We start from the raw sequence: 13,157 nt of genomic DNA on the forward strand, positions 1-13,157 counted from the left end.
CGAATCTCCGGATTACGCTTGCCGAAACGCCGCGAATGTAGATATTGAAAAGCATTCAGGGAGAGGATCGCCCCCTGGGGCAACTTACATTCAAACCAGGGTGGCAGAGTTCAATACCTCGAGGCCGCTCGCAGTCCCCGATTCCACCGGAGAAAGGCAGGAACGGCAAATTCAAAGAACCGACCAGCAGACTCCGATATCGGTGAGGCGGTGGACCAGAAGGTCATGATCTACCATGTCGAATGCTACGGTGAGATCTAACACCACCAGCAGCGCCAACCCACCTCTATCCAAGTGCAGCCAAAGTTTGTCCACGATGGCAACCAACACCGTCTCGGTCCCATGGCCAGCGCGGAAACTGGACTGGAAGGGATGCAACACGTGTGCTTCATCCAGAAATCGCTGGAGCTGATCCGCCACCGCTCGCTCAATTACCTTACCCAGAAAAGGTAGATTAGAAACTGGGCAGTAATTGGCCGGATCCTTGGGATCTAACAGCGGTCTTTTTAGGAGCGGGCGGACCACTGCCTCTTTAAGCCAAGCGCAGCTCCTTACTCCAAAGGAAGCGCCATTTGATGGTATCCAACAGGTGAACGAGAAGCACCTCCCCGCTGGCTTTCACCAGCCAGGAAGGGCACGGGTCAAAAGGACATGTGGTAGATCATACAGCTGCCAGTATCCTGTCCACATCCGATGGGTCAAGTCGGCTGAAATGGTCCAACTTAGGACCCAAAGGCAGCCAAGGGGCCTCCAGTTCACATATTGTATCAACTGTCGTGGGTAGGGTTTGGCGGAGGGCCAAAACTTTGTCTGTGAAGTAGCTCGCAAATGTCTCACAGCTCACAGCCAATTTTTCCAATTTAGGACCCACAGCTGAGGTTATAAGTGACCGAATTACTCTAAATAATTGCGCCGGACGCGAGCTAGCTTCTGCGATAGAGGAAGCAAAGTATGCCCTCTTCGTCACCTTCACAGCACCCTCGTAGGATCTCATAAACATCCAATACAAGTGTCTTGACCCCTCGTCAAGGGTCCGCCGCCACACCCGCTCTAGCCATCTCAGCTCCTGCTTCATCCGTCGCAGCACCTCAGTATACCAAAGAGCTGGTCTGGTGTGGGGGCGAAGAGGGCGCATTGGCGCGACAGCCTCAATTGCTTCAGAGAGCCTGGCATCCCAGCCCTCTACCAGCTCATTGAGGGTGCCATCAGTAGGTGGGGTCTCCCGCAGAGCTTCCTGGAACTGCTCCGGGTCCATTAGTCTCCGTGGGCGGGCTAAAATATGCCCGTCGCCTAGACAGGGGGGCACAGCAGCATCTATCCGGGCCTTAAGGACATAGTGGTTTAAACCTCTGTAGTCTGTGCATAACCAAAGGGAGCTGTCCTTGCAAAACAATATGGGGGCCCCCATGTGTGACTTGGTCGGCCTAATAAACCCCCATTGGAGATTCTTATCCACAAATTCTCTAAGCGCAGCTAATTCAAGGGGGCTCATTTGATACAGCTTACCCTTTGGGATAATCTCTATTGAGCAGTCCAAACTGTGGTGAGGGATAGCGGTCACATTCCTTTTCACCAAATGCCTGAACCAAATCCTGATATCTGCTTTGGTAAGGGGGGGGAACAGCATCATGGGTCATCAATGCCCCTGCTAACAGATTAACCCCCTCTGTAGTGCCCTCCACCCTGAGGTGAGTCACAGTAGGGTCACCCCTATTTGTCAAAGCTACCGTTTTGGCTGACTACCCAATCTCTGGGTCGTGAGAAGTGAGCCAGGTCATCCCTCGCACTACTGGGAATCTCCCTAATGTGACCACTACGAACTGTCTTATTTCCATATGCTTTTTATAAGTCATTAGCACCCCCTCAGTTTTATGCATGGCTGCCGTTTCCTATGGGATAAATCAGCTAATCTCGGAGTCTATAAGAGTTTCAGCCCTCGTAGAGATCTGAGATCCTGGGAGTGCAAGGGAGATGGAAATAACCAGTGGGGTGACTGAGGGTGATATGGAATAAATTGATATGGATTGATATGGAAAAATACCTAAGACATTTAGCTGTGTGTATCAGTCACAAAATGTTTAGAACAACGGAAATGAGGCAGAGGGAAAAGAGGAACTAAGAGGAGAAAAGAACAGGGAACTAGGCCTGTGGTAGCCAGAAACACAGGATATTGACGCATGTTTGTGCAACATATAGAATTAGCTGATTTCCTAATAAAAGTATTCTGAACTCACTTAGCTAATGCCTGCATGTGGAAAGCCCCTGATGTATCAAGGGGATATGTGTTAAAAGCTGATTGGTCAGATTGTGAACCTCGTGTCCACTTGAGGGGCGGGCAAGAGGGCAGAGCAGGGGCCTTAAAAATGAGCTGTGCTGCGCCACAGACTTTAGAGAGCCACACTCACCAAGGTGCCCTCTCTCCACACTTGCATTCATGACTACAATAAACTGCTTACTTCTGACCGCCTTGTTCAAGAGTATTTTTGGGCAGAAAATATTCCATAACAAGGGCTCACTCACCCTCCCTCCAGCACCAGCACGGGCGACCTGGTCTGTGGCGCACTTCAGGTTAGGTTGTCCCCATTTCCCGATGTCGGTGTTGCCTATGGTCCTTCTCCCTCTCAGAATCAGATGAGTCCTCGGAGGAGTCACTGAGCTCGACAGCCACTTTAGCTGAGGCTGGACGTATGCATGCCTGGTGTTTCAATGACCTGCCTTTCTTGGTTGGGTTGAAGTTCCCTGCTGCTGGACCGTGCCACCCTGGACAGGTCGCCCTTTGGTGTCCTCCCTCCCCGCAGTGGAAGCACAGTCCCATACAACGACGCCAGGTCATGAGGGATTCCTCTTTGCTACTATCTCTACCGCTATGCTTCACCATGGGCATGGTTTTCTGTATTGAATTCCAATGCGTTTCAGATTACTCCACCTGCTTAATCCGTACTTCAGCCTCCCCAGCACATCGAATCCAATCCATCAATGAGTCAGGGTCCCCTTGAACCAGCGCCCACTGTAGGACTCTCGGATGGAGGCTGTCTAAACATTTGCACTAATACCAATTCAGGCCACCCCCTAAGCCTGCTTGCTAACCTCCAAAATTCTGCTGCAAATTCACTGACAGAGGAATTTCCCTGACGTAGACCATGTAGCCTAGCTCTAGCTCTCTCTTCTGCCAGCGGGTCTTCGAATCGCCTACGTAGTGCAAAAAAAAAGACTCTAGATGGTACAGTTCAGGTCCATCAGTTTCAACCAGCCCGACCAGCCAGGTGGCCACTTCACCCCTGAGCTGGGTCCCCACCTCAAAGACTTTCCCCCATTCCAATCTAAAACTTGGTCCATACACCTCCATATTCGATCCAAGCTGAATCATGAAAAAGGCAAGCTCCTCTGGATCGCCTACAAATTCTGCCTTCAGCCCCTTCCTCAGCAATCGTAGGTCAGGGTTTTGTATGCCACCTGGGGTTTGGGTGGGGCATTCCCCACTCCTCCCTCGGAACCCTGGGTTTGGTGGCTTTTAACGCCAGTTGTCTGCGCGGTCTGTATATCCGTAGTTGCGCGCTTCCCCCGGGAATGTTCAGCCACTTTCCCCGGTCTTAGCGCTTGTTGATCAATTGCTGCATCTTCCACTCTGCATAGCGGGGATTGGCATACTGCATCCGGAAGAAGCACGCCTGCATGCAATGCGCCCAACTCCTCCCTCAGCTGGTCTTTCTCCCAACTCACACTTTTGGTGTGCACTTGGAGGGCCTCATAATCACTCTGTAGTTTCTCTGCCTCCCATGTAGATCTTTTTGTGAGTGGCTGAGCCACTGCCAAACCGACTGTCAATTGAGCCTGATCGTCATCCATCTCTGCGCACAACTTCCCCACCCCCGTCCAAGACATGCGGTGGCCTGGAGTGTCCGTTGCTACATTCATTGAGGAGCTGTTCACCAGAGTCCCTCACCCTACTGGTGAGAGTCCCAGGTAGCGAAAATGTGATTCTGTCCCAGGCAAGACTTTAAGCGATGCTGGGTACTTTATCAGGAGTTCTGGCACAATGTTAGGATCAATTCCACTCAACCACGCTGCTTCGTTCTCAACAGTTTTATCGATTTGGTGAATCCAAGGCACAAGGTGCCAGAACTGAGAGCTCCGCCCCTCAGCTCCGACCTTTATATGCTAAACGTCACGATCACCGCCAATCAGTGATCGGGCTCTCCTGCTTTGACAGTTATAGGCCCCAACATGGTAGCCTAGCAACACAACAACAACAGTTCCCACCAATCACCATTCAGCTCTTCCCAACTCTTCCAACTGCCGTAGACTGCAGTCCAGCTCCTAACAGGCGGGGGGGTGTCTCATCCACTCGTTCGAGCGTAGGCTTCCTCACCGGGGTCCCTCATCCTACTGAGGAGAGTCCGAGATAGCGGGCATAGATTTGTTCTCCTGACCCAGCCATGCCTATAGGAGGTCTGGGCCCATGGTAAAACAATAAGAGTGAGTTCCAGCACAGTGTAAGGCAGAACACACTCAAACGCAGTTAACTTAAAGAAAAGAACTTGATTGATTTGCGTCGCCCTAAATACAGGGTGCTGGAACTGAGGATTCGTGTCCTCAGTTCCAGTATTTATTGTATTTCTGAACTCAACAACAACCAATCAGTTTTCTCCCCCTGTCCAGTCTCTGGCCTCTCATTGACTGTGAAGCTCTGGTGGGATGTAGATTTTCAGTTTGTTTTCCTGCTCATTTTGGAAAAAAGGCGGGAGCCGGTGCATGCTGGGAGTTGTAGTCCTGACACATGTGGCCACACCCCTTGCCAAAGGAGGTGCCCGCACAGCCAAGCACCTGGCCACTAAAGCCCAGTGTCACACAGGGAAGAGGCACTGCCCACGTGACTGGACTCCATGTATCTAGCCTGGGTCACAGCTCTCTCTCTCTCTCTCTCTTTCTCTCTCTCTCTCTCTCTCTCTCATGCTCTCGTTCTCTTTGAAGGTATGCCAGCCACAATGACTCTGGTGCTCATCCATGAGTTTTGCCCAGGGCCCCAGAATCACTAAGACTTTCCTTGTTCATCAGAATATGAGATTTGGGTGGACTGAATTCAGCTCCCCACACTGACATGAAGGTCTGTCTCAGTTTGATCTCCCAGCAGAATCATAGTCTGGGAAAATGGAAGACATCCCTGAACTCTCTAGAGGGGAGTTGTGTTAAAGAGCATTTGATCCATAGTTCGTAGATCTCAGCTGAGAGTAAGATTCATTTAGAGCAGCAGTTCCCAATGTTTTTCAGCCTGCTGCCCCCTTGACTCCCAGGTCACATTCTTAGAGCCCCCCACATGCACACCCACATAGGAACACACACCTCTTTCTTGGTATTAGGACTGCAAAATCATAACAAGACTGAAGAGAGTGCTGCTATGAAAATACATCTTGCCTTGCAAAGCAGCCAGCCAGCAAGTCCACCCGAACTCTGCAAGTGCCCTCTGCTGTGCCGCCCTCTCCCTCTGCCCCCCCCACACAGAGGCTGAAGTGTTGCCTTCTCCCGCAGGCAACACAGTGAAGAAAGTGTGGCTTTTCCTTTAAAACTCACCAGTCATGACATGCAGTGGCATACCTGGGAGGAGCATGAGGGGACTTGAGACCCAGGCACCACTCATGTGAGGTCATATAAGGGTGCACTTGACCACCTGCCCCCATCTCCTGCAGGCCAGGAAGGCAGCTTGAGGCATCACAGCCTGTGCCTCACTGCCTGCCTACCACCACTGCCTACTCCTGTGCCACCACCCACCAGCCTCTGCTCCAACCCCACCCATTTGCTCACTCACTGCCCAGCCACTCACTCTCCATGGCCCTCTCCCCCAGGGGCAAGCAGAGCCCAGCAGGGAGCGCCAGCACTCCCTCCATCCCATCCACTGTCGTAAGGACTGCCTGTTCTTGAGACAATTAGCTGGATTGGGGGCTTGAGGTGCACCTCATCCGTGTGGTGAGGCTATGAGGGAAGGAACATATGCTGCCATCTGACCCTGGGACAAGCTGAGGACACCCAGCATGTCTGTGTGTTTCTGTGAGGAAGGGAGAGAGGGGGCAATGCTCCCCCACCTGTTTGCCTGCCCGCAGTCCAGGCATTCTCAGTGCAGCTGCCGGGAAGTGGGTGACAGTGTCAGAACATGGTGAGGGCAGCATGCGACAGGGACCCAAGCTCAAAATGTGCCAATGGGAGGGAGGGAGGCAGTGGCTCTGGGGCATCAAAACAGGATGGGGGTTGGCATCCTTCAGGGGTCAGTCAGCATTCCTGACCTGCCTGCATCTTCTTCCCTACCTGGCCACCAAGGCACCCTTCTCCTCAGCCCAGCTGCCACCACCCACGCACCCAGCTCTGCTCTTCCAGGTGGGCGTGGGGTGCAGCTGGGGGTGCAGCTCCCATGGTGAGCCCCAGGCTGGGGAGGTGCAGAGCCCAGAGTGAGCCCTGGGTACCATTTTAAATAACTACACCTCTTACTAAATGGCAAGGATGGAAGGACAAGATCTTTTCGCCATCAGCTGGCCCAGGAATCCCTGCCCCCAACTGCCTTAACATTCTCTGCCACCCCTACTGCCCAAAATTCCTCGCTGCCCCTTTGATGCTTTCAACACCCGGGGGGGGGGGGGAACCACCCACTTTGGGAATCCCTAGTTTAGAGGGAGAATTGGCAGGGGGCTTTTGTGAATCAAGATGCCTTTCCAACAGTGGTGTTTTTTTGCAAAACTCATACTAGTAAGCCCATTCATCTTTAGGTGCTAAATTTATTGAAAATCTTTGTAGTATTTGATTAGAGAAAGAGACACCAAACATACATAGAACCTACAGTTAACACTCTGTTTTACAGGTTATGATATGCATATGATTTTTCTTTCTTCAAATCAGTTTTCACTATAGTCTGTTATAAAAACACACAAATGCATAGAATGTGATGAGTGAGTATGGAGAATGTCATTGGGTTGTTAACTGAGCCAGGGACTTATAGAGTTTTAATAAAGGAATTGGACAAAATCTGTGTGTTCATGAGAGTACTTGGCAACCAGGTAGCAAGGTGCAAATTTTGTGTCGTGGTGAGTTCTCCCCAATATAAAAAGCCCCAACAATATAACCACCATCCCCATAGATCAAATAAACAAGCACACTAGATAGATCTTTCCGGTTCTTCCATTTGTGATGGTCACAAGGAGCCATAAAGAATTGCAGGGAAAGAAGAGGTTCATGAGTAATCATGGCTGCCTTGCCAATCAGTATGGGCGGGGCACAACACAAGGAGGCCCACAAGGAGAAGGGGTGTGTCTGAGCAGACACTGTACTGACCACTCCAGGGACACCTAGGCCCTTTCCACACACAGGCGGAAATGCACCTCCACCGGCATGAATCATGCCGGTGGAGGCTTGGGGACCGTTCGTATGCTAGCGTGCAAGTGGCCCCGACTTTCCCCTCAGCCAGAGAGGCGGCTCCATATTGAGCCGCCTCCGGTCTCCCCTCTCCATTCACCATCCCATCCAGCATTCCTCTGGAGGGCTGCAGGGACCTGCCCACGCTTCCCTCCAACCTCCAGGGGTTGGAGGGCCGGTGAATCGAGCAGGGGAATCTACAACCCTCCAGAAGCTTGACTGCTTTGGATGGGAACCCGGTGACGAGGGGGAAACAGCGACGTCTTCCCGCCGGTGCTGTTCGCACCACGCCAGCAGGAAGACGGTGCTTTGGAAAAACCTTGCTTGTTCAGCAAGGTTAACAGGGGCGGCTTCAAGCTGCTCCTGGGCGGCCAGGACAGTGCTGCTGCAATACAGCAGCGCCTCCTGCGTGAACAGCAGCCCAGGGACGGCGTTTTTGCCATCCCTGGGCCACTGTATTACGCCCGTGCGTAAAGGGCCCTAGTCTTATACCTCTCTTTGCAATTGCTTTGGCCTCCTTAAGCACCTGCCTCCCACACTGACTCCTTAGAAGCCTTCTAAAAGCACTCCAGTTCTCACTTCAATGACCTCCAAGAGCCAGTATGTTTAGTATCATCTGATCCCTTAATAATATGAAAGAAATCATGTAGGTAGCAGCCTGTGGACAGATACACAAAGCAACTTGAATTTTGACTAATCAATTGGCTTTATAAACCTAGAACTGTAATTTTTTTTAAGAAATCCATACCACATTATAAAAGTACAAGTGCAACAATATCACCAGGCTATCTGAAAGATTTTTCTTTGTACATCTCCTCTTGAAATTTAGCATTTTAATTTCTCCACAGATGAAATTCTTGACCATAAGAACTGGTGTGTGAAGTACAGAGGTTAGTTCTTGTTATGAAGAGTATCTGAACAACAAATCAAAATGAAAACCACCTCTCCTACCCTTCCACCCATACACACCATCAAACCTGTAAAGCCCAAGTTTATAGATGTTCAGTAGTTCTGTAAAGATGGTGCAAGTGTGACTTTCTGTAGTCCATGTTCCCCATTAATCTGTTCCTGGGCTAGTCCTTGTTTCATGTTGTTTTTTTCCAAGAATCTTTGCTGGCTTTTTCCTACCCTTAGAATAAAACTGTCATTCCATATTGTCTTTCCGGAGCCTGAAATACAAGCTACAACCTCTTGAATCCTGTATCAAAATTGAGCCTGATCAACTTCATCTAACCAAGAAGCAGGGCTTGCAGGGAAGTCTGGATAACCTCCACTACTTCCTGTGGAGAGATCTGAACTGGGTCCATTCCCACCTAGTACTCTCATGGGTGGAGGCACAGCTTGTTCGGTTTGACCTATGACACCCAAGCCATTGTCAGGGTAAACCAGGGTGGACATCAAAGACTGGTGACCAGGCAAAGCTTGCAAAGAGGCTGGTGAATGAGGTATGCCGTAGGGGCTGTTGGATCGAAGGTCATGGTATTGTTCCTGAGGCGGAATGCCACTGTGTTCCAAAGAGAAGCTGCCATTGCTCCCAGCTTGTCTCCCTAAAGCAGGGGAAGTTTCACTAAGGTTGTTGTAAATTCCATTGGAGTGGTTTATCTCTGATATCGATGGCTCATCTGAAATGGGGAAAGGTGATGATTTTATTGAAAGATTCAAAAGGCATCCTGTTCATTTCAGTTACTGTCCTAAAGCATTTAAACTGTTTTTGAAAATATTTTTTCCTTCCAGAATTAACCCATCAAATCTCTCTAAAATCCACTTTCTCTGTGTGCCCTTTAATTTAACCTCCGTGAGATCATCCCCAACTGAAACAAACCCAACTTCATTTGTTCACATCTGGCCCTCAGTCCTTTGTTGTGTCTTTACCCACCTGACTCTTTGCTTTGTTCCCGTTTCTTCCCCTCCATTTCCTTTCCCCCCCCCCTCATCTCTCCTTTGTGGAAACTCTCGGGGAAATTTTTTCACTTATAATAATCCCAACAGCTGTTTAACAATAATAATATTCTTTATTAACTTGACCTCAGCCAGATTACTGTCATAATAGATTATCTACCAAATATCTTTAGTTCGTTATGGCCATTTTAAAGATTCCTTATTGCAAAGAACCTGATTGATTGTAGCAATTCTTGACTAATTTTTTACAACCCAAATAATTTTAACAACCCAAATTGCTGTAACAACTGCTCTCTCTGTTATTATATTCCTTCTCCTACCAATTATTATTCTACCTATGGCATTGTTGTTCTTGTTGCTGTAATGTGCAAATATTAGTATGCTAAAATAATCAGGGAGACCCAAGTTGAAATCTTCATGCAGTCATGGAAACTTGCTGGGTGCCTTTAGACTAGTCTCATACACTCGACCTACATCACAGAGGCCCCTTCCGCATGGAGGCGGAAGGGGTTGGGTCGGTGTAAACCACGCCGACCCCACGACACGGGGACTGTCCGCATGGACGGTCCCAGAACCAGCTGGGATGACGGCGCCGCGGAGCACCATTGCCCGGCCGACCCTGTAAACACAGCAGATCACAAGGTAGCTGTCCATGCTACAGAAGTGTAAGTACAGATTTAAATCTGCCTATTCTCCATTCATTCATCTTTCCATCCATTTTAATTGGTGGCTTCAGGGTCAATACCAGAATTCTGAACTGATATATTTGCAACTCATTCTCTATAATTTCAAAATGGAAAGATCATGTAAACATCCAGTCACAAGTTACAGCATACTGATTTGTGAACAGAGAGCTGTTTTCTTGCAAGATGAGTTCCACACATTTTAAGAAAGGACTTTTAAATACTATGAATTATTCTGTGATCTACAAGTTGCAAAAGTAGCCCTATTGCATTTTTAATGAGAAATGTAGTCCTTTGTGTCAATGTTTTTTTAAAAAATTAAACATCTTTATTTAAAGTTGCTGCAGCTTCTAGATCAAAATATCAGTCACCCATTATAGTCCCACAAAACAAAAAATACAGAGCAGATGAGTTTATTGCTTTTTCTACAGGTTGAAAATTGTAGAGATGACTTTTTGAGTTAGAACAATCTTGATCTTTTAGTTTTAAAAGTTTTTTAATTTTAAATTTATAAACATAGCAATCTGCTGGTCAAATCTCACCTCCAGTGTTGGGAACATATCTGGTAAATTTTATGGATGTCCTTAGATTTCAGAATTTGAAATGCAATTAAACAAAAATGACTTTCCTCTCAAATGCTATATTCATTGTCTAATTTAAAATATCACAAAACATACCTGTGAAGGAGACCTCAGCATCACTGTCTGGCCCTTCTTCCTGGATACTCTCCTTGTCTGATTTGGAGTTCCCTCTTGATCGCTTCATATTTCTGAAATACTGTCCCCACCTTTGTCTCCCAGCATCTTTCTTTAAGCGTTTTTCTTTGGCCCTTCTGTTTTGGAACCAAACCTGGAGCAATAAAGACAAAGATGAGTTTTCATGTGTAAAATGTAATTGCATAATATGGTATTTGTGGCAGATTCAGAAAGTGCATGCTGTCTCTCTTCTTCTCCAAGAACTTCACACTGGAGTCCATATAGTTTCAAAAAGAAAGGGACATTTGCAAACACGCTTAAATTGTGTGTTAAATTTCAGCTTCAATTATTGATTTAGTTACTCATTTATTTTGAACATTGATTAGTTGTCTTTCTCCTTTGCAGAGTTCAAAGCAGCTTACCATAAAAATGGCAACGTTTGAAACTATGGGGCAACACAGAGAACTCAGAGCCAGTGAACCTGGGTGAGGTACCAATCTTAGAACACTGGACTAGGGCTGTTCAAAACCCCTCTTGGTCGTGCAACTCATCAGGAGACTTTCAGCCAGGCCTCTTTCACAGGACTGGTGTGTAGATCAAATGGAGGAGAAGTAGTGTTAAACATGGCAAAAGGAATGTGGCATTCATGATGCTGGACTGTTGTCCTAACTGTTCCATTTCCCACTGACTGGGAATTGGCATCATGGCTTGGGTTGAATTGCTAAGCAATGGGAGGGCCCCTGCAGAACTGCATATCTTGAGGATTTGGATGCCAAAAGGCAGTCTTCTCAAAGATTCTTTTTGTGTTGCATTCCTGGGACCTGTCATTCAATAAAAGAAATTTCATTATTAAATAAGTCTCATTATTTGCAACCTAGGGTCACAACAGGTAGTTGTATGCCACCCTGGGCTCATTAAAGGAGGTGAGGATTAAACACTGACAGATAACTATTGTATCTGTGAACAAAATCCAAACACATTACTAGTCCTCAAAAATGTTCATAACCTTCATACACATCACACACACACACACACACACACACACACACACACACACACACACAAAACATATGCTCTTTAGCCATTTGTGGGAGACAGAACTAATTTTGTAAAGTTTTTCCATCTGGTTGCCAGGGGACAATTCTTACCATTCAGGCACCAAAATTTACAAATTTTATGTTGTGCTTCTACAAGAGTTCTGAAGGACATCCACATTTCTCATACCACTTAGAATAAACTATAGGTTCACAATATTCACGTCCAGCAGAACCTGTGGTAGAAGCTTCCAGGAGTCACCGCTCTCTTCATCAGAATCTAGCTATTCTACTACAGTTCAATAAGGCTGCCCTCTAAAAGTAAAGGTCCACAAAAGTGTCACATTTGAGTGAAAGACAGATTAAAGCAATAAAACACAACATTCAGAATTTTACCCTTCATAGTTTCTTGAAGGTATATGCCTGCCTATTCAATGCATGTTGGGCAAGAATTGCTGCAAGTATTTCTCAGCACAATATGCTGTGTTTTTCTCTACCCATCTATGGTTTACCTGCACAACCCGCATATCCAGGCCTGTCTCAGAAGATAGCTGCTCTCTCACATGCCGAGCTGGTTTGGGCGAATTGTTGTAAGCATTTTTCAAGGTTTCCAATTGTTTGGCTGTGATTGTTGTGCGGGGTCTCTTTGCTGTGGATTCAGCTTCTGCAAACATTTTGAAGAGACAGGACTTAGAAGTTGAAAAGCTCCAAGACCATGGCTATGAAGGCAGGTTCTAATGCTGTCCTTCAACATGCAACTATTCATGGCTTTTTGACGAAGGAAAATTAAAAAGTGAATATTACAGTGTCTTTTGGTCACATTAGATCTTAGCTTAAAGTCCATTGGTCAGTAATTTCTTTTTAAAAGTTTTGCTTGGCAGCAATATCTCTTCTGACATTTATTTCTGTTCCGTGATGTCCTCCATCTCAAGTAGGACACAACAGACTATCAAGATGCCTCTGTGGAGCTGCAGCCATCACAGTAGGGGATTTTTTTCTGAGCATAGTCAGAAATAGAAGAATCCATCCCCATATCTGAAAAGTGTAATATAAGCTAAACACATCGTAGTGCAGAGATGTACCAACTTACTTAAAGGTCAGCTTCTCCAAAAGGGGTTTCAAAACTAAGCCACATCCATTCATTTCGTTACCTTTATTCTTCTTGTCTTGTATTTGCCAGAGCAAATGTTCTCATGTTTGTAATAATAAAGCCAGATCGATAACATAGGGTAGGATGGCCCAGGCAAAGTCAGTGTCATTAGACCTCTAAACCTAAGCAGGCTCAGTCCTAATTAGTATTTGGATGGGAGACCACCAAGGAAGTCCAGGCATTCTATGCAGAGGCAGGCCATGGCAAACCACCTCTGAACAGGTCTTGTCTTGAAAACATGCCTCCATAAATCAGCTGCAACTTGACAGCACCTTCCACCATCCCCAGGTTTCTGCAGCAA

The 13,157-nt window shown here is 47.2% G+C and overlaps 1 protein-coding gene across 1 annotated transcript in view; it reads right to left on the reverse strand.

Annotated features, from left to right (window-relative positions):
* Positions 1-8,082: 8,082 nt before the first annotated feature.
* The window catches only part of LHX3 (LIM homeobox 3), a 28,322-nt gene continuing 23,247 nt past the window's right edge, over positions 8,083-13,157 (reverse strand). The window contains exons 4-6 of the mRNA XM_048513285.1: positions 12,219-12,370; positions 10,655-10,826; positions 8,083-9,017 (exon numbers count right to left, since the gene is read on the reverse strand). Of these exons, the coding sequence (XP_048369242.1) occupies positions 8,599-9,017; positions 10,655-10,826; positions 12,219-12,370 (743 nt within the window). The 3' untranslated portion in view covers positions 8,083-8,598. The remainder of the gene's footprint in view (positions 9,018-10,654; positions 10,827-12,218; positions 12,371-13,157) is intronic.

This window comes from Sphaerodactylus townsendi, linkage group LG12, assembly GCF_021028975.2.
Source record: "Sphaerodactylus townsendi isolate TG3544 linkage group LG12, MPM_Stown_v2.3, whole genome shotgun sequence".
Taxonomy (NCBI): Eukaryota; Metazoa; Chordata; class Lepidosauria; order Squamata; family Sphaerodactylidae; genus Sphaerodactylus; species Sphaerodactylus townsendi.